This window comes from Dipodomys ordii, unplaced genomic scaffold (genome assembly GCF_000151885.1).
Source record: "Dipodomys ordii isolate 6190 unplaced genomic scaffold, Dord_2.0 Scaffold105, whole genome shotgun sequence".
NCBI classification, from domain to species: domain Eukaryota; kingdom Metazoa; phylum Chordata; class Mammalia; order Rodentia; family Heteromyidae; genus Dipodomys; species Dipodomys ordii.
Window position 1 is genome coordinate 1737893 of NW_012267321.1, and position 20488 is coordinate 1758380.

General features: G+C 51.3%; 1 protein-coding gene across 1 annotated transcript; it reads right to left on the reverse strand.

The window, feature by feature from the left end:
* Nucleotides 1-8363: 8363 nt before the first annotated feature.
* On the reverse strand, nt 8364-15720 carry Klk13 (kallikrein-related peptidase 13). The gene is made up of 5 exons (XM_013027726.1): nt 15669-15720; nt 11315-11504; nt 10618-10886; nt 8953-9089; nt 8364-8552 (listed from the first exon to the last, which is right to left on the reverse strand). The coding sequence occupies exons 1-5, from the start codon at nt 15718-15720 to the stop codon at nt 8364-8366; spliced, it is 837 nt and encodes a 278-aa protein (XP_012883180.1).
* Between the last annotated feature and the right edge of the window lie 4768 nt (nt 15721-20488).

Genomic DNA, 20488 nt, shown 5'->3' on the forward strand with positions numbered 1-20488 from the left:
GCCTGCAGGAAAGGACAGGGAATCTCAGAGACAGCCCTTCAGGGTTCTGTCCCCCCTTGCTCCCTCAATCTCCCCCTCTCCCATCCCCTGCATCTTATCCTGCCCCTGTCCTGGATGACCCTCCCTGGTCTGCCTCTTCCTCACCTGTGTCTTCGCTGCCTCCTCTCTGTGTCTGTCTGTCTGTCTGTCTGCTGTCTTGCTGCCTACCTAGCTGCTTGTCCTCTCATCTGCTCCCATCTACCAGGGCCAGCCACCCCACCTGTCCCCTCCCGTGTGGCTAACTGGGCTGTCCTGGCCAGGCCTGGGCCATTCCCTGGTGGAGAATGCTTTCATCCACCGTTCGCTTGGGCTAATGACACTTAACAGCTTCACAGTTAAATGCAGTGAGGAAGGAGGAAGGAAACCAGGGTGGGAAGCCTCAGCTCCACCCCTCTTCCCTGGTCTCAAGCCAGCCCACACGGCCTGGACTTGATGATTCAGGGTGACTGTGGAGCTGGGTTCTAATCCCCACTCCAGTGGTGGGGGGGAGGCAGGGGGAGTCACCAGGGAAAGGGGGGCTTGCAGCAAGCTCCCCAAACTGAGGCAGAGGAGGGGAGGAGGGGGGAGAGAGATGGCAAAGTAGGTGGGCCCAGACAGGCAAGAAAGGTTTCCCAAACGATTCTGAAGAGGTCTGATTCTGGTGACATTTCCTAAAGTTAACTCTGAGCACTCTGGAGAACCTTCCACGTGTCTCTATTTATAGAGGTGATGAAATGGATTATCTGACGTCATGAAGGTTTCCCTTTACCGTATGAGTTTCTGTTGCTTAAGTGAAATACGCATGGAAAGAAAGAAAGAAAGGGGAAGAGGGGGAGGAGAGAAAGTGGAAGGGGGGAGGTCTGTGCTGGTTTTTCTCATAGGGAGTGAGACGGAAGAAGACATGGAGACATAGGGTGGATAAAGGGAGGTTGTAGACAAACCAGGAAGGCACCAGAGACAGATAGGAAGGGGAACTGGAAGACAGGAAAATGCTAAGCCTCCCTCTCCTGTTCCATCTTTCCTTCTCTCCTCAGGTTGCAGCACTCTGCTTCTGTCTGTTCTCAGAACAATAAAACTTCAGCTTGTGATTTATTGTCCACAGCCACCAAATGCAACCCCTCCCTTCTTGGGGATTTTGGAGGAATCAAATTTATTGAGGTGTAATTTATATCCAATAAAAGTCATCCTTCTGCTTCGGGCAGGAGCTGGATAGCTGGATATGATATTGGCTCAGCCTTAGAAATCTCTGCTTTTCACGAGGAGTCGGAAGTTTAGATTTATAGTGGGGCATTCCCTCATCCTAGAACATAGCGAACACACAAAACGGTGGACTTCCTTGTGGATAGTGTCCCCCTTCCCTCTCTCCCAGTTTTCCCTTTCCATCCCGGTCCACAAGTTGTATTGTTCACTTTCCACATAGTGTCTAGTGAGGACCACTGCTGCATTTGTTCACTCATTGTCCCTCCATTTCTGTGCCTCCCCTTCTACCCCCCAAAAAAAACAGGTAAATGAACAAACAAGATCAAAATAAACAAAAACAAAAACAGCTGCAAAGGAAAAATAAACTCATTTCCATTTCCTGGAGTTCATTTTGATAAATATTATTTTATATGATCAGATGCACACAGGCATTGCATCTTTATATTCCTCCCAATCATTCATTTTTTAAATTAGTGTAATTAATTGCGCAAGAAAGTTTCATTGTGACATTTCCACATATGTGTATAATGTATGTGAAACAAATTCCCTTTTCTGTTATCTGTTCCTAAGCCCACTTCCTCACCCTAGTTTTAAACAGTTCTTAGTAGGTTTCATTGTTAATTTGTTTTGGTCGGTTGTGGGGCTTGAACTCAGGGCCTGGGCACTGTTCCTGAGCTCTTCAGCTCAAAGCTAGTGCTCTACCATTTTGAGCCACAGCGCCACTTCCGGTTTTTTGGTGGTTAATTGGAGATAAGAGTCTCACAGATTTCCCTGCTTGGGCCCGCTTGGACAGCAGTCCTTAGATCTCAGCCTCATCCTCATGATCATTATTTTATTTCAGTTTAAGGAACCCATACACTGTTGGTAGGAATGGAAATTCCTGCAGCCTCTATGACAGTCAGTATGGAGGTTCCTCATAAAACTCAAGATAGATCTTACTTGGGTGTCCAGAGATTTTTGTGTTTTCCATGCTAGTCAACCCTCTCTCCACATCATCACCTTTTAATGCCTGGATGTTCCTTCCCTCCCTCCTTTCTTCCTTCCCTCCCTCCCTCTTTCCTTCTCTCCCTCCTTCCTTCCTTTCCTCCTTCCTTCCTTTTTAAATTAGTGTAATTAATTGTGCAGAAAGTTTTATTGTGACATTTCCACATATGTATATAATGTATGTGGATCAAATCTACCTTTTCTGTTACTCCTTCCTTCCTTCCCAAGAAAAGCCTCGCTTCCAGCTTCCTTCCTCCTCTTTCGGCCTCTCCTTCCTAGCTCCTTCACAATAGGGTTTTGTTCCCAAGGCAGTGTGTGTAAAGCCAGGGAGTTCCCGGATTCCTAGACTAAGCCTGGTTCTCACCCTGCGAGTTCTCCCCGAATGACTGCATGCACCTTGGGGTGACACCTGTTCCTTCAGGTGGGAGGTGCTCAGCGCCCCCCCCCGGCATCATGTCTGTCATCAATTGTTTTTAAATTTTAATTTTATTTTTTTTGTGAACATACTGTACAGAGGGGTTACAATTACATGGGCAGGATAATGCATACATTTCTTACCAAGCATTGCAGCCTCCTCCTTTGTTTACCCTTCACATCCCTTCCCTACCTCCCCCCTGTCATCAATTTTTTTGTCCAGGGATGTGATACTCCCAATTTCTGTCTCCCATGTTAGTAAAAGGCTTGGGCCACCACTGCCTGGCTTGGGTGTGTTTTAATTTGGGGGCTGCTAAGAGTCACAGTAGCTGGGTTTTTTGTTTGTTTGTTGACAGAGTCAAAGATGGAGGGTTCTTCATTCTAAACAAACAATTTTCAGAAATTGTGACTGTGTGTATAAGCTGCTTCACGAGGATGTGCATATCCTGGAGGAATGGTCAGACAAATTCCTTTGGACAAAGGTGCTCACTTTCTGTATGATGTCATCAGTATGACATCATACCTATGTCTTCAGTGTCTGTATGTCAATAGTCTGATGTCACTTCTGTGCTTCGGGAGAAAGAAGCAGTTGTGAGGGTTCATGATACAACACCCAAAGCATAGAGCTTTGGCACATCAAATATAGCCATGTATCACTTCACCGTGGGAATGGATCTAAGAAATATGTTCTCAGCTGATTTCGCCATTGGGCAAACATCACAGTGTGTTTACCAGAGCCGGTTGTTGGGCCCAGTTATGGTAGAAAGACTAGACCCAGAGAAACACAAGCAAGGCTTTATCAACATTGTGGTTTTTTTTTTTAAATTTTAAACCAGTATTGCTTAATAGTTTACTTAGGATACATTCCCACCAAGAATTACCATCTAGGTTGTTGTATGCAAATAAAGGATTGAAAGCTGTGGAGAGTGTCCACTCCTGATTGGTCAGTGTAAGTTCCCTTATACAAAATAGGAATTGAAGCTTGCAGAGAATGCCTACAGCTGATTGGTTATTGCCTGAGCTCCATTGTAAGGTAGGTCAACTCGTTGGTAGGCTTTGGCAGGGATGGCATGGGTGAACAAGACTAGTGTGTTTTCAACTCCAGGGCTGTGTGTAAGGCTCCTGTGCAAAACCAAATGGTCTGATTCCTGCAGGGCATGTCGCTGGGTAACAGGAATTCTTTTTAATTTTTTAAATTTTAAAAAAATTTGTCAGTTGTGGGATTTGAATTTAGGACTTGGGTGCTGTTCCTGAGCTTTATTATTTGGCTCAAGGCTAGCACTCTACCACTTTGAGCCACAGCACCACTCCTGTGTTTTGGGGGGTTAATTGGAAGTCAGAGTCATGGCTTTCCCTGCCCCGGCTGGCTTTGAATCAGGATCCTCATATCTCAGGCTCCTGAGTAGCTAAGATTATAGGTATGAGCTACTGGCGCCCAGCCCAGGAATTCTTTTTTAAAAATCTTATTTTTATTTACCAACCCCCTTTAAAAAAAACAGAACAAAAACAAATGGTCTTCACATAGGTCTGGAAGCTGGGATCCTTCTGTCTCTGCTTCTGGAGTGCCGGGATAACAGGCATGCACCACCCTACCTGAGGTGCTAGACTTTCCTCCTGCTTTTAATTGATTGTAGCCCCAGACAGAAGTCAGTGCTTAGCTGGGCGCCAGTGCCTCACGTCTGTAATCCTTGCTACTCAGGAGGCTGAGATCTGAGGATCACAGTTCAAAGCGAGCCTGGGCAGGAAAGTCCGGGAGACTCTTATCTCCAATTAACTACCAGAAAACTAGAAGTGGTGCCATGGCTCAAGTGCCAGAGAGCTCTCCTTGAGCTGAAGAGCTCAGGGACAAGCACCCAGGAACAGAGTTCAAGCCCCATGATGGAACAAAAATAAAAAAAAAAAGAAAGAAGAAAGGAAGGAAGGAAGGAAAGAAAAAGAAAGAAAGAAAGAAAAAAGAAAGGAAGGAAGGAAGAGAGAAAGAGAAAGAGAAAAAGAAAAGCAGGGCAAAGTCCCTGTTAAAGACCTTCCAGGCTGAAGAAGTAAAATCTCAGGGGTACATATCCCCTCCAGCCTGGATGAGGTAAAGTCACCCATGAACTTCTCTTGAGGCAGCGACATTAGTTACTCCCCTCCCCACCCAGTGGGGCTCTGGAAGAGTAAACTGCAAGGTCTTCCCAGGGCCAAACCTAGCTGGACCAAGGCCAGGAAATAAATGCCAGCTACCCTCTGACAAAGCCCCTTTCCCACTCCTTGGGATCGGTGCCTTCAGCCTGCTGTGGAATGCATTCCTCCCCCCACACACTCCTGTCCTCATTGAAACTCCCCTGGGCCAGGAGCGCAGGTGGCTTCCACATCCCAGGCGAGGGAGGAGGGAGGCCAGAGGCCCAGCCTGGCTGGCTTTCCTGAATTAGTGTTGTGAGTACTTAAGACTCTCCAGCTCAGCCATGCCATTATTTTCTGTTCCACGGGAAGCTCTGGGCGGCTCCTTCGGCTCTGAAATCCCCAGCTGTCACTCAAAGCAGATGGCTCTGGCTTCAGAACATGGGAGACACCGCATCATACCAATTATGTCTGTAATAAGAGCAACTACCTTGGTAATCATGACAATGGTGGCCACCTCTTATGAAGTATTTGCTCTGCCCAAGGTGTTTCCAGGGCTTTCCACCTGCAAACTCACAACACTGCCTGGCCCGTAGACCTTGGCGGTCCGTGGGATGTGTCCTGTTTGACAAAGATTATCAAGACAGGCAGAGTCCTGCACTCCTGTGGTCCCAAGTCATTCAGGAGGCGGAAAGTAGGTGGACTGTGAATTCCAGACAGCCTGCACTTCACAGTGAGACCTCTTACTGTGAATAAACAATAAAAGGAAGCAAACAAACACACGTATTTATTTATCCATTGTTTGTTTATCTAGGTAGGTAGTACTGGGGTTTTCACTCTGGGCTTCCTTGGCTGGTCTTGCTCACAAGCCACGCCTCTGCTCCTCTTTGCTTGGTTATTTCTCAGGGCAGGTTTGGTCTATTGCCTAGGCCCAGCCTTGGACCCCAATCTACCTGCATAGCTGGGAGCACACTGATTTTTTTGTTCAGATGAGGTTTTGCTTTTTTTTTTTGGTCTGGGCTGGCCTGAACTTTGATCCTCCTGATCTCTGCCTCCTGAGTAGTTAGGGTTACAGGAGGGTAGCTAGGATCACAGACTTGAACTACTTTCCAGGGTATTAATTTTTTGGGAGGGCAGTCAGTCATGGGGCTTGAACTCATGGTCTGGGTGATGTCCCCCAGCTTTTTGGCTCAAAGCTGGCATTCTACCACTAGCACTTATATTAGCACTCCATTTCCAGTTTTTCTAGTGGCTAATTGGAGATAAGAGTATCACAGATTTTCCTGCTTGGGCTGGCTTTGACCAATCATCTTCAGATCTCAGCCTCTTGAGTAGCTAGGATTACAGGGACCTGGCTAAAAAAGTTTTTCAAAAATATTCACTGGGGCTCATTGGTAAAGTGCTTGCCTTGCATGCATGAGGTCCTGGGTTTGATTCCTCAGTACCACATGCAGAAAAAGCTGGAAGTGATGTTGTGGCTCAAGTGGTAGAGCGCTAGCCTTGAGCTGAAGACTAAGGGACAGCGCCCAGGCCGAGAGTTCAGGTCCCACAAACCAACAACAATAACAAAAAAGTTCATTGGTATATTTAGTTCTTGATCCTCAGGTGGAGAAAAGTTGGGTTAGCTAGTGACCTGGTCTCTGTCTCTTTGTCCTTATTCCATTCCAATACTGTGTCTCTGGATATTGTGCATCACTATGTATCTTCCAGTATTGTGTATCACTGTGTATCTTGTCTTTGTCTTGGTTATCCTGTATCTCTGCTGTTATCTTGATTACTGTGTTCTTCTTAATTGCACTTGTTATTGTAGTTTTTTTAATTGGAGAAAATTTGGCTTAGATGATTAACTATTTATAGGGAAGATCTTAGTTGGATGATTAGATTTTTTTGTTTGTTTTTTCCTCAGTCCTGGGGCTTGAACTCAGAGCCTGGGCACTGTCCCTGAATTTCTTTTGCTCAAGGCTAGCACTCTACTACTTGAGCCACAGCACCACTTCTGGCTTTTTCTGTGTATGTGGTACTGAGGAATCGAACCCAGAGCTTCATGCATGCTAGTCAAGCACTCTACTACCAAGCCACATTCCCAGCCTGATGATTAGCTATTTAAAGGGCAGCTCTTAACCAGGCGACAGTGGCTCACACCTGTAATCCTAGCTACATGGGAAGCTGGGATCTGGGGATTGCAGTTTAAAGCCAGCCAGTGCAAGAAAGCCCATGAGGCTCCTATCTCCAATTAGCCACAGAAAACCAGAAGTGGAGCTGTGGCTCAAGTGGTAAAGCGCTAGCCTTGAGCAAAAGGCGCTCAGGGACAGTGCCCAAGCCCTGAGTTCAAGCTCCAGCACTAGAAAAATAATTTTTTTAAAGTGGGGAGGGCAGATCTTATGTATAAATGTGGAAATGGAGCAATGAAGCTGTGGGAAGTGGAAGGGCTAGCAGGGGTGGTGGTGGTGGTGGTGGTGAATGTGGCTGGGTACATGGTAGTTTGCGCGCATGTGTGGCATGTGGGGACAAAACCTGGGTACAACTCACTGATGCCAGTAGAAATCACGTGTGCAAATACATGGTGTTTGTTCCTCCACAGTGCCATGCATTTGTTTATTAGTCTATATTCCTACAAACTTAGAGGGTGGATGTGAGTTCAAGACCAGCCTGGACTACATAGTGAGACTCCCCATCTTCGACAAAAACAAAACAAAAAAAATAAACAAAGATGCTCCAAGTTTTATGACTTGTTCAAAGTAGGGATTTGCATTAAGCAGACACTGGGATAAGCACCTCACCACTCCGTTTTGGGATCAGGGCAGAGATTAGAGGAAGACACATTGAGCAAGGCAGGTCACAGGAATGATACATGACACAGAGGACGGGGACGTGGTGGGCAGCAGAGTCCAGAACAGAGGCCCTGTGGGGCCATCACAGTAGAGGTCAGAGCACCAGTGATGGTTAGGGAGTATGGGGATTGAGAGGGGGTTTTGGTGGGCTGGCATTGGAGATCGGGGAGGGGATGTCTGGGGCACTGGGGCTTCTGAGATTCTGAGGAGCCAGAGTCACTGTGAGGATTTCCCCTTCTCCCTTCTCTCTCTCCTTCCTTCCTTCCTTCCTTTTTTTCCCTTTGTACTAGGGCTTGAACTCAGGGCCTGCACAATGTCCCTGAGCGTGCGCTCTCTCCCTCCCTCTCATTCTCTCTCTCTCTCTTTCTCTCTCCCTCTCTCTCAATTCTAGTGCTCCTTGAGCCACAGCTCCATTTCTGGCTTGTTTTTATTTTACTGGTTAATTGGATGTGAGAGTCTCATGGATTTTTCTGCCCCAGCTGACTTCAATCCTCAGATCTCCCACCTCCTGAGTAGCTAGGATGACAGGCGTGAGACACCTGTGCCTGGCTTCGATGAAGGGAAGTTGCCAGGATGGAACAAGCGGCTGTGTATCTGGCTTTATGGTGGTTGTGATGGTGCAGAGGGGGACTGGTGTGTTGTCTGGGTTGGGATGCTCTAGCAGGCCGACAATGGGGTGCTCTTGAGACACGAAATGGGGCAGACGGCACGTCGCCTCAGTTTCTACTGAGGCACCCTGGAGAGAAGGGACAGAGAAGGGGTGATCGGACAGGGAGGTGGCATGGCAGAGGGGGTGGGCAGCAAACCAGCCCGCCTTCACTGTGGGCCCTTTGTCCATCTCTGCTTCTGGGGCTGGTGTTTTTGTATCGTCCTGAGGATCCAGTCCACATATTTGGAGACTCGGGTGTAGACGCCGGGTCGGTTGGGCTGCCCGCATGGGAAGTCTCCCCAGGAAATAATGCCATGGAGGGTGTGGTTGCAGACCAGTGGGCCTCCGGAGTCACCCTGGGGTGGAGGGGGGAGAGAGAGAGAGAGAGAGAGAGAGAGAGAGAGAGAATCCTTATTAGGCCAGATGGGGAGATGGGGGATAGAAGTGGGAACACACAGACACATGGAGTCACAGACAGAGAAAGGGGTTTTATGTACACCAGGATCCACCTGTGCCTGAAGCCCCACACCTTGGGACATCCAGTGACAAAAGCAAGCTTTTTGCTGACAGATTAAGCCAGTGTGAGTTGGGTTTCTGTCCCTTGAAGCTCAGCACTGCCCATTCTAAACCATAGCAGCCAGATACTGGAGCGGACTTTCAGTCGAAAGTGGCAGGGGAATTGTGTCTGCAGTGCCCCCTCCCTGGGCTGGAGGCAGATGGGCTCCCTCCAGCCCTGCCCGCCCCCTCAGGCCTCACCTCACAAGAGTCCTTGCCACCCTCCTTGGTGCCGGCGCACAGCATGTTGGCCGTGATCTTCCCTGGGTACACCTGGCGACACTCCTCATCAGAGCGCAGCTCGATGTTGGCACACTGCAGGGTTTTGGGGTAACTCACTGGGGAACAGAGAGAGGGTCTCAGGGAGCCGGTGGGGAGGAGGCTGAGCCCTGAGTTTGTGAGGAGAGTTGGGAACAGATGGATGGGGGGGGGGATGGGGAAGGGCGAGAAGATGGAGGGGGAGGGGAGGACATGGGGAGACAGAGAACTGGAGGTGGGAAGAGGGGAAGGGGTGATGTAGGGGAGAGGAAGAAACTGGAAAGAGTCCAGCAGAGTGAGGGGCAAGAGTTGGCCTGGCGGGGCCTGCTGTTATGATGGATTCTAGAGATCTAGACACAGCGCAGTCAATTATTCATATGTAACCCTATCATGGTGTGTAATCATTTATCCATATTTACACTCTAAGCATTACCAATTATAATGTACAGCTAGAATATGTAAATATACATAATGCATGCAATGTGTGTATTTATAAATGTGTATGCTATAAGTGAGATGTGTAAATAGACAGTATGTGCCAATATGTGTACTTCTGGATTGTAAATACATTTAATAGATAACGGTACTATTTGCAAATACATATTATAACCTGAGTTATATTTAAATTCATAACTTATATAACACATTTAGCGGCCGGGTGCTGATGGCTTACCACTGTAATCCTAGCTACTCCGGAGGCTGAAATCTGAAGATGGCAGTTCAAAGCCAGCCAGGGCAGACAAGCCTGTGAGACCCTAATCTCCAATAAACCACCACCACCAGAACAACAACAACAAAAGCTGCTGTGTCTCAAGTGGTAGAGCGCTAGCCTTGAGTGAAAAAGCTCAGGGACAGGGCCCAGTCCTTGAGTTCAGGACCAGCACAAATACCCACATATTTACTTGATACAATTCTCATACAACATCAAGTATATTCCTATCAATATATTGATATATCATGTATATTAAGTTACATATTTATATTTTATATTCCTAAAGGATTTACATGTACTATATCCTATGTGTTTTATGTATTATAGATAAGATCATGATGGTTCATTTACATGTAAGTAGGAATATATAAAGTTACAATAAGGGCTGGGAAGGTGGCTCAGTGGTAGAGTGCTTGCCTTGCATGCCTGAGGCCCTAGGTTCGATTCCTCAGCACCACATAAGCAAAAAGAAAAAAGCCAGAAGTGGCGCTGTGGCTCAAGTGGTAGAGCACTAGCCTTGAGCTGAAGAGCTGAGGGACAGCACCCAGGCCCAGAGTTCAGGCCCCACGACCGAACCCCCCCCACAAAAAAAAGTTACAATAAAATGTTTACAAATAAATACAAATTTAAATTACACATCGATCATTTGTCAATATATATATAGCATACAATGTTGCTTATTATTTAGTATAATGTCTACTTATTGCTATTCTTTTTCATATATACTTTTAAAATTATCTTTAAGTATTTGTACAAGGGATTTTTGTTATTATATACTATTATATTTTAGATAAATGTATACAGTTATGTGTTTTCACCTCTTTGTCTATGAGGAGCTCCTCCCTCCCACCACTGCCTCAATTTCCCCAGCCACTCTTGCCATCCTCTGGGCTTACCCTGGGGGCTGGTGGTGGTGCCCCAGCCAGACACCCGGCAGCAGGTGCCGACGGGCAGGCAGGGGTCCCGGGACAGCGGCAGGACGCGGACCTGGCCGGTGAGCTGGACAGGGTCCCGGAGCTCCAGGAGCATGATGTCGTGGTCATGGTTCAGGTGGGTGGGGCTGACCTGGTACTCAGGGTGGGGGATGGAACGGACCACCTCCCTCACCTGCTCGCCTCTCTCTGTGCGCCCCAGTGCGTGCTTGCCCAGGTGGACGGTGTACCCCCTGTGGGGACGGCCAGAAGACAGGGCGATCAGGCAGAGTACGTGCAAGTCCCCGTCCACCCGGCCTTCCCCCCATCCCAGCTGCCTCCCCCTCGGCCACCACAATCCCACCCAGGCGTGCCCCAAGCCTCCCCTTAAATCTTGCTGTGCCCCAGGTCCCTCCTCAGCCCCGCCTCCACGGCTCAGGCCCCGCCCATCAGCCCCACCCCACTGCCCAGGCCCCGCCCCCACTCTCTTAGCACCGGCTCCACAGCCCATGCCCGCTCCAAGTCCCTCCTAAGCCCCGCCCCTATGGCCCAGGTCATCATCAGCCCCTCCCCACGGCCCAGGCCCCGCCCCAGGTCCCTCCTTAGCCCCGCCTCCCATACAGGCCCCGCCCCCGGCTCCTCAGCCCCGCCCTCCGGCCCTGCTCCCGCATCCCCCACGTACTCCTTCCGACAGTGTGCTGCAGTGAGGACCCATCGCGCGTGCACCAGGACCCCCCCACAGAGCAGCCGGCCTCGCACCAGCAGGGCAGCCTGCCAGGGCTGCGAGTGGGGCAGACAGGTGTAGCCACCTGGGAGAAAGCCGCTGGTGCCATTGGTGCCATTGAGGATCTTGGGGTAGTCCCGGGAAATGCCTGGGAAGAAGAGAACCGAGAACTGAGGGCCAAGGTGGGAAGGTGGTGAGAGCCCATGGCCGGGGGAGGAGGGGGAGTGCGGCTCTGGGTCCAGGGCTCATGTTGGCCCCTGGGAGCTACCATGTTCTATCCAGTGGACATGGGTCAGGACAAACAATTCATTTTCCTGTGGAAGAGCCAGTCTGTCTGATGGGCACTGAGATGAGGACGATTCTGGGAAGTGGGGGCTCAGCTTTCTCTCCATCTTAACCATTGTGCCATCTCCGATTTCAGGAAGTGGAAGCCAGACTAACCTTTGTTACTACCTAGGCGCCATCCATCCATCCATCCGTCCCTGCATCTCTGCATAACACCCTCCTCCATCCATCCTCCATCTCTCCACTCATCATCCATGCAAGCCTGCATCCATCACCATTCATTCATCCATCATCCGTCCATCCCAACCGTCCATCCCTCCATCCACTCACCCATCCATTTTCCATCCCTGAATCCATCCATGCATCCATTGTCATTCATCCATATCCATCCATCCTCCATCTATCATCCATGTATCATCCCTCTTTCCATCTATCATCCTCCATCCATCCCTGCATCCATCCATCATCCTGTATCTATTGTCCACCATGCATGCATCCATTCATCCACCCATCATCCCTCCATCCACTCATCCATCTACCCATTATCCATTTTCTATCCCTGAATCCATCCATGCATGATATTCATTGATCCATCACCTGTCATCCTTTATCCATCCATCCATCCATCCACACATCTTCATTGTCCATCCATCACCTGTCATCCATCCATCCATCCATCCATCCATCCATCAACATTATCTATCCATCACCCATCTACCCAGTTACCACCCACCCACCATCCCCTACCCACCCCCAATCCACCTATTCATCCACCTACCCATCCATCCATTCATTCCTTCAACACTTATTTACTGGGTGCCTCCATGACCTTAAGTACCCCACAGGGGAAATACTGTGGCTGAACTAGCTGGAGACTCATGTAGTCTACTTGAACTCCTCTTAAACTTTGTATGTCCATCTAGAGTCTTCTCAACCCAGGCTGTCCCTTCTGATCTTTCCCACCACAGTGCTCAGTCCCTAACCTGGGGGGTCACCTTTACTTTCCCTCTTTCCTTTGTCATTCATAACTGACAAGTCCCACTGACTTGATATCCTGACGATCCACTTCTCCCTTGCTCCCAGCACCATCTTGGGCCAGATCCCAAGTGATGATGATGTCAGCATCCTAAATGCGTATATGTTTGCAGTCCTCCAACCAGTCTTCTCTCCCTCCCTCTCTCTCTCCTTCCCTCCCTCCCTCCCTTCCTTTCCCTCTTCCTCCCTCCCTCTCTCTCTCCTTCCCTCCCTCTCTCTCTCCTTCCCTCCTTTTCTCCCTTCCTTCTTTCCTTTCTCTCCATTTTGACGATCAGCTTCCCCAACAAAAGGCACCTTCACTAACCAGAGCTCCATCCTTTAGGCTCAGTCCTGGGCCCAGCACACACTGGGACCTCTGTAAGTGAACTATGGCTGTGCCAGGCCCTGTGTCTGGTAATGGAGGTGCAGCTGTGGGCAGCACAGCATAGAGTCTAGATATGAACATGCTGTTTGTTTTTTTAAATCACACCAACTTATACAAGTTACCCACCTCAGTTTCCCCAGCTGAGGAGTACGGGCGTCCCTCCATGTCTGTGGACCTACGCGGGAGACGCCAGCCACCCCAGGCCCTGAGTGCAGGGGCGCTCCAGGCACTCCATAAACCTCCACACATCCTCCCTTCCAGCTCCAAGCCACTCCTGATGATTTATGAAGCCTCGTAAAATGCAACTGCTTTGTAAACAGTTACCACCGTAGTGCTGAGGGACGGATGCCAAGGGAGCAAAGGCCCAGGCATGCTGACTACTGGCGCAATGTTTTCCACCCCCCGAAGTATTTACCATTGGCAGTTGGTTGATCCCTTGGGTGAGGAAGTGCAGATAGCAGGTGCTCAGGGACAATGGATGGGGGAGGAGGGGCTGAGGGACAGCGGGCAGGGGGTGCTGTGTCAGCACAGGGCCCAGAGACATCCTGAGTTCCAATCCCGCAGCACATGTGGAAACTTCATACTAATTATCAGCTAGGCTGGGAGCCCCTGCGCCCCCTGATCAGTTTCCTGCTCTGGGACGGGACCCCACCTGCCTTAAGAATTAAGGATACGATTCTCAGATCTCAGCCTCCTGAGTAGCTAGTACTACAGGCGTGAGCCACTGTGAGCCAGGTGTCTCACTTTTAAAATCAGAAGACAGACATTAAAAAACAAACAAACAACACTCAGGAGCAAAACACCTGAAATGTGTTAAACTATTTACTAAATATCAGTATCTAAGAGTCCAAAAAAGGGGTGAGAATGTGGCTCAGTGGTTGAGTGCTTGCCTAGCATGCATGAAGCCCTAGGTTCGATTCCTCAGTACCACATACACAGAAAAAGCCAGAAGTCATGCTGTGGCTCAAGTGGTAGAGTACTAGCCTTGAGCTGAAGAGCCGAGGAACAGTGCCCAGGCCCTGAGTTCAAGTCCCATCACCACCACCAACAAAAAAGAGTCCAAAAAAGAGCAAAATATCTATGGTTTCAGATGGTCCAGCCAAACAAGGATTTATTGTTATTATTTTATTTGCCTTCTATTTGTTTTGAGGCTAGAGAGTGAACTCTGTTCAGAACAATGATATAAATATTACTTCTTAATGCTCTTTTGTTTCAGTTGGAAAAAAAGAAGCAGGCATTGGTGGCTTACCCCTATAATCCTACTTACCCTTTTATTTGTAATTTGTTTATAATCTGGTTTACTAACTTTGCCTGGCTGGCCTGGAACTCCCCATCCTCCCCACCTTCCTGCTTCCTCCTCTAAAGCGGCTGGGATTACAGGTGTGTACTACCACGCCTGTCTTTGAGCCGACTTTAAGAAAGCTCATTAGGGCCAGAAGCCATGAAGATGGCTTCAGGGTCTTCGAGCCTGGGACGAGATGGTTAGGGCGGGCGGCTTGGATTAGGATCCTGACTCAGGCCTCTCAGTGTCCTTCTGTCTCCAAGTCTCAGGAATCCAGGCATGAAATGGGTGTAATTATAAAGCACCTACCTCACTGGGCTGTTTAGGATTCTACAAGACACAGCATGTGGGCTCAAGGGCCAGGGTGCAGCAGCAGGAGAGAGAGGGAGGAAATCCTGGGAGTGCAGCTGCCCCGCCTCTTGCCAAGGACAGCACCCAGTGCCAGGCTCGGCTTGGGGTTGGGGGGGTGGCACTCTGACCCTCCTCCTCCAGAGCTGCCTGTGGAGCAAAGCCTTTGGGAGGTCCTGCGGGACCCTGGGTGCTATCTCTAGCCTCGCCCTCCCCCCTCCTCAAACCTTCACCTCACCTCCCCAATTAATTATTAGCTAATTATTAGAGTAATTGCTTGAATAATGTCTGCATCCCTGCCAGCTAGGCTGTGGGCGCCGCAGGCAGCCATGATGGTGTAGCTCTGTGGGGTCAAGGTAGCTGCCGGACGAAGCCCAGTGGTTTGATAGCTGCTTACAGAATGAAGGAATGAGTGAGGGAGGGAGAGAATGAATGATGCGAGCCTCCATGGAGCTGCCAGAGGCTTTGCCTGCAAAGTCAGGGAAGGGTGTTTCAGATATGAAGCAAGGCCTCTTTGGAGGGCAAATTTTGGGTGGAGTCACCCCAAGGATTCAGTCTAGAATAAACTAGGAGGTTCTGGAAGGAACTGAGAATGGAGAATGGGACAGATTAGGTCTTCTCCCCGCACCCCCCCTCTATTTTCCTAGGCTTGGGTGAGAGCGTGAGAGGATCCCATCTCACAGAAGAAACCACCCACGTGCAAACCCTGTGACTGGCTCAACAACTACAGTGTCAGCAGCATTTGAACCCCTGACTTCCTGGCTGTGTGTGGGGGGGCGCCCTGGGACTTGGCATGCTGCCCTGGGGACCCCCTGGGAGCTGGCTTACCCTGGAGGTCAGAGGTGGAGGAAGTGGGGGGAGCATTGGGGCCACCCCAGCTGGCAAGCAGGTCAGGCAGGGTCAGGCCACGGTGTGGGGGTGGGAGGGGCGGGGCTAGGGCCCCACACTCCCTCCCCTGTCCCCAGCTGCCACGGGCCCGCCTGCACCCCCATACTCACCCCCTGACAGCGCCAGGGTCAGGCAGGCCATGATGGCGGCCAGGGACCACATGGTGACTCTGGGATGTGCGGGGCCTGGGGAGAGGTTGAGGGGTGCAGTGAGGGGGGTCCCCCGGGCCTGCATCTCTCCCCCACCCCGCATCTGAAGCTCTCTGCACTTGAGCTTCTACCCTTGAACTTCATTCATTCCTGCAACCCGCCCATCCCCCACCTGCAGCCATGGTGGGGAAGGGGGCCCTGCACCGGGGCCACCTGTGCCCTTGCCCCACGCCTCCCCCTCCTCTCCATCCCTAACCACAGCCCCCCTGGGGGGGTGCCCACCCCACCCTGTCCTGAGGGTCTTTTCTCTGACAACCTCCTCGCACCTGCGCCTATGTCCCCCGCATTCTGCCACCTCACAGGCCTAGCTGTCCTCCGAGACCTGCGATGTCCCCCCCTCCTCTCCCCCCTCCCCACCCCACCCCCCACAGCCCTACCTGAGTGAGGGCCCCGGGAGAGCTCAGCGCCAGCTGCTTTGAACTTCAGCCCTGGCCCATGGCTTTTAACCCCTGCACTCCCTCCCCCTGCATCAGTTTCCCGGTGCTGGCTCCCCCTCTCCACCCCCCCGACGGCTCCCAGCACCCCCAGTCTGGGCTGGTCCCCGGCGGGGGGGCGGGGCCCGGAGGACAGGCTGGGACCCGGGCCTGGGCCCGCCCACACGGGGTGAACCCACTGTGAACTTCCCGCAGGCCCAGGGCCAAGGGGGAGCCCCCTTCCTGCCCCGGAGTGGGGACCCCAGCCCCCCATCTAGCGCTGCACCTGCATCTCCATCCCAGAACCTAACCCCTGAGGTCCTCTTCCACACACCTCACCAGCCCCGCGCCCCATTCCCACTCATCACCTCCAGCCAGCCCCTTCTCACCCGAAATTTAGAGATGCCAACTGTGTTCCATCACCCCCTCTCCCAAGGACAGGAGCCAGCGGCTGGGCACGAGGCACGGGAGGCTGGACAGACAGGTGCAGGTGCCGGAGCTGCCCTTACACCCCGATCCAGCCCGGGGAGCAATGTGGGGTCAGTATGCCTTTAGGGGCAGATCCTCAGGGTGAAGGAGTCCAGGAAGGAAGGTGGGGAGGGAGCGGGTTCTGGGGGCTGGGGGGGGGGCGAGGAAGGAGGAAGAGGTGGTGGTTGGGGATCGTGGGCGTCTTCTGGAACTGAGGCCGGGCGGGGCCCATACATTAAGCCCAGGGGGTGGAGGGGCAGGGTTAGGGATTAGGAGGACAGAGGTGGGGTCAGAATTTGGAAAGAAGCCAAGGCTGGAAAGAGACACCTGGCAGTCGGTGTCATCAATGAGACGCTACAGGGTACAGGCAGTGGGGTTCGGGCAATGGGCTGGGGATCGCGTGCACCCTGGTGTCTCTCCGTATTCTGGGAGTTTAGAACCTAGTGCTCAGAGAGACTTTTGAAACAACCGGTGGAACTACGAGTCTCCGGACATCTACCAAACGAAGCTGTCACAGTTGATCAGCCGGGCACGGAAGGGGATTTATAGACTATCTTAGAGGGGGCGAACTTGTGCAACACTTTGTTCAAATTATATCATGTGCATCTCTGGAATTGTCACAACAAAAGCTCCTTTGTGCTATTCATGTGTGCTAAAAAAAAAATGGGGGGGGGGAGATGTTAGCTTTGGGTGGTAGAGGTAGAAGGATCCAGAATTCGAGGCCAGCCTGGGCCACACAGCAAGACTGTTGTCTGGGGCAGGGGGGAGGGAGGATGTTGTTTCTCTTGACTTATTACTAAGCGCCATAGTGCCACTAAGATCTGATGGAGAAGCACACACAGGTGTAAAAGTGCTTTATTCCATGCAGCGCTGTGTGGGTGTCAGCGGCAGTTAATTGTATTTCCACCTGACAAAATTCATTTTCCTGGCTTTGGATAAGAATAATTTGTAGTGCTATCAACCATCCACCCTTTAAAATGGTCTCGTTGCTCCATGACAGTGAAACATGCCGCAAAATCTGAAGAGCTGTTCTACTATTTTCTTTTCTTTTCTTTTCCCTGAAGACAATCTATTTCAAAGTCTTTCAACGGGAAAAGGAATTCTGTTTTAATACGGGATTTGAGGCAGGCGCTGGTGGCTCACACCTGCAGTACCAGCTAACTCAGGAGGCTGAGATCCAATGATCATGACTCAAAGCCAAGTCCCTGAGTTCAAGCCCAGGACAGGCACGTTACCCCTCCCCCTTTGCCCTGCCCCCCCCCAGCATCGGAAGAGGATTTGTGGTCAGCGTTCTGAGGCTTTGAGGGTGATGGGGTGGGCGTGGGGTGGGGGCTGGGGGCTGGCACGGCTGTGGGGGTCCCATGTGAAGGTGACAGAAAAGTTCCTGGGAGTCGCCTCCCTTCGCTCCCTCCGCCTTCCAGGGCCGGATTCTGAGTGGGCGCCCAGTTCATTCCTGCTGAGCGGAGCTGGGTTCAGGTGGGGTGAAGAGGGAGGCTGCCGGGTGACTCGAGGTGACAGGCTTGCGTGGGCAGTTTGGGGTACCTGTGCCCTTTCGTGGCCCTGGCTCCGATGCTTCCAGAAAAGCTTTCTGGTCTGGGGAGAGTCCGGAGGCCCCGGCATGGAGGTGGCTGGTTTTGGCATTTGCTGAGGGGTGAGCGCCAGGTCAGCGTGGAGGTGAGGATGCTGGGTGTCTGTCGAGGTCACGGACCCACCGAGGGCTGGGCACCTCCACCCCCTCACCTGATTATCAAGACAACAGGAGCCCACAGCTGGAAGTCACACCGGGGCTGGCCTGGATCCAGACACCATCTCTCACACGTCCCCGTCCCGCCTCTCTCTCCCCTGTGCAGGGCAGGCCCAGAGAAAGGTAGACTAGGATCAGAAAAAGAGATGGGGTTCCCGGTGGCTCAGCCTGTGGATGTGGAGGACGTGAGATCCCAGGGGGATGGCTGCCCCGTACCTCAGTTTCCCCATAGGTCAAGGGCACAGCACACACGTTTCATTAAATGAGCTATTATTATCTTCTGGACAGTAGGAGATGCCCCGGTGAGGACTGAGCACCCCCCCCACCCCCAGTCTACTGAGTAAAGAAACAAAGGCAAAGATGGAGGCCGGCCAAGCTTCCCAGAAGAGGCCTCACCCTAGCTTGGCTTCAACATGGGATTCTTTGTCAAGCAGAAACTGGAAGTTCTGGTTGGAATTGCCGGTTGGGTGGAGAAAGTCAAGCTCCCCACCCAGGCCTGGAGGAGGAGCTCCCCCCCCCACTCCCCTGCACACGCACGCGCAAAGGGAGGGAAGAAGACACAGAGAGGGATGGACAGGGTGGACGGCAGGGAGCCCAGCACACAGATACCCGAGTCCTGGACGGCGGGACATCCAGGGAGACACGGCTCTTGGAGAGACGGATGGATTCTTTCCTAGAGTGGGGTTGGCATTCCTTAGGGTTCTGGTCCCCAACTTCTCATCCATGCACGGCACCATCAGGGTAGCAGGGGTTAGATGGTCTGCCTCGCCCACTCCCATTCCCACTCCTGGTCCTGTGCTCTCACCCACTCACAGCCTCTTGAGGGCGCTGTTCTAGCTCACAGTTACCTGTCTTACAAGTAGCAAGTTGTGTGTGTGTGTGTGTGTGTGTGTGTGTGTGTGTGTGAGAGAGAGAGAGAGAGAGAGAGAGAGAGAGAGAGAGAGAGAGAGCGCCAGTGCCAGGGCTTGAACTCAGGGCCTGGGCACTGTCCTGGAGTTTTTCCTCTTCCTCTCAAGGCTTAGTGCTCTTCCACTTGAGCTACCGTTCCACTTCCAGCCTTTTGGTGGTACATTGGTGGGACTTTCCTAGCTGAGCTGGATTTGAACTGAGATCCTCACATCTCAACCTCTGGAATCATTGGGGTTACAGGCCCGAGCCGTGGTGCTCAACTGCCAGTATCAGTTTTTTGTTTTGTTTTTTAAACCAGTCTCATGAATACCCATACATGCTGTGATTTCCCCGTATCTCCATAACAGAGCGAGGTTTGTGTATGTGCCAGTACTTGAACTTGAACTCACTCACTAGCTGCTCCTCCTCTGGGCAGGGCACCAGCCTCTCCTGTTCTTCCTGGTGTCTCCACGGGTTCCGTGCTTGGATTGGTGTGATCTCATCTCGTCTTCCAGCGTTACCTGCCATCCTCATGCCGCCAACCCCCCAATTTAACGTCTCTGCCAGCCAAACCTTGCTCTTGGACTTTTGGCTTCACCTCCAGCCGCCCAGTCTATATCTCCATGTTCAAAATTAAACTCCACAGCTCTTATGTTAGCCACACACCTCTCTCCAGACCCTGGTTCGCTCTAGTAGGGGTTCACACCATCTTTTCATTACTGGACTACAACTTTGGTCTCCCTTGAATTCCTTTGCACATATCACACATCCAACTTGTGTGTCTGTGTGCATGCATGCACCAGTTCCGAGACTTTGAACTCAGAGCCTGGGCGCTGTCCCTGAGCTTTTTTTCCTTCAATGCTGGTGCTTTTCCATTTGAGCTGCAGCTCCACTTCCAGCTTTTTAGTGACTATTGGAGGTACAATTCTCAAACTGCCTAGCCCAGGCTGCCTTTATTACTCAATCTTCAGATCTCAGCCTCCTGAGTAGCTAGGATTTTAGGCGTGAGTCACCAGTGCCTGGCTAAGAGAATGGCTTTGTTGGAACTTGAACTCAAGTGTGATTAAGTCACACTTTCCTGAGGCCTGACAAGGTCAGGGCAGCCTGTGTCCAGTCGTTCTTGTCTAGAAGCAGGAAGCTCAAGAAAGGAGAGTCCTGCCCCGGGCACCGGGCTTGGCTTTGCCCCTAAATCTCTGAGCTGTGTGGCT

Coding starts and splice junctions, on each gene's coding strand:
- Klk13 (XM_013027726.1), bottom strand. CDS start 15,720: ATGTGGTCCCTGGCCGCCATCATGGCCTGCCTGACCCTGGCGCTGTCA. Junction 10,887..11,314: donor GCAGCACACTGTCGGAAGGA/GTACGTGGGGGA, acceptor CCGTCCCCACAG/GGGGTACACCGTCCACCTGG. Junction 8,553..8,952: donor GTGGCAAGGACTCTTGTGAG/GTGAGGCCTGAG, acceptor CCTCCACCCCAG/GGTGACTCCGGAGGCCCACT.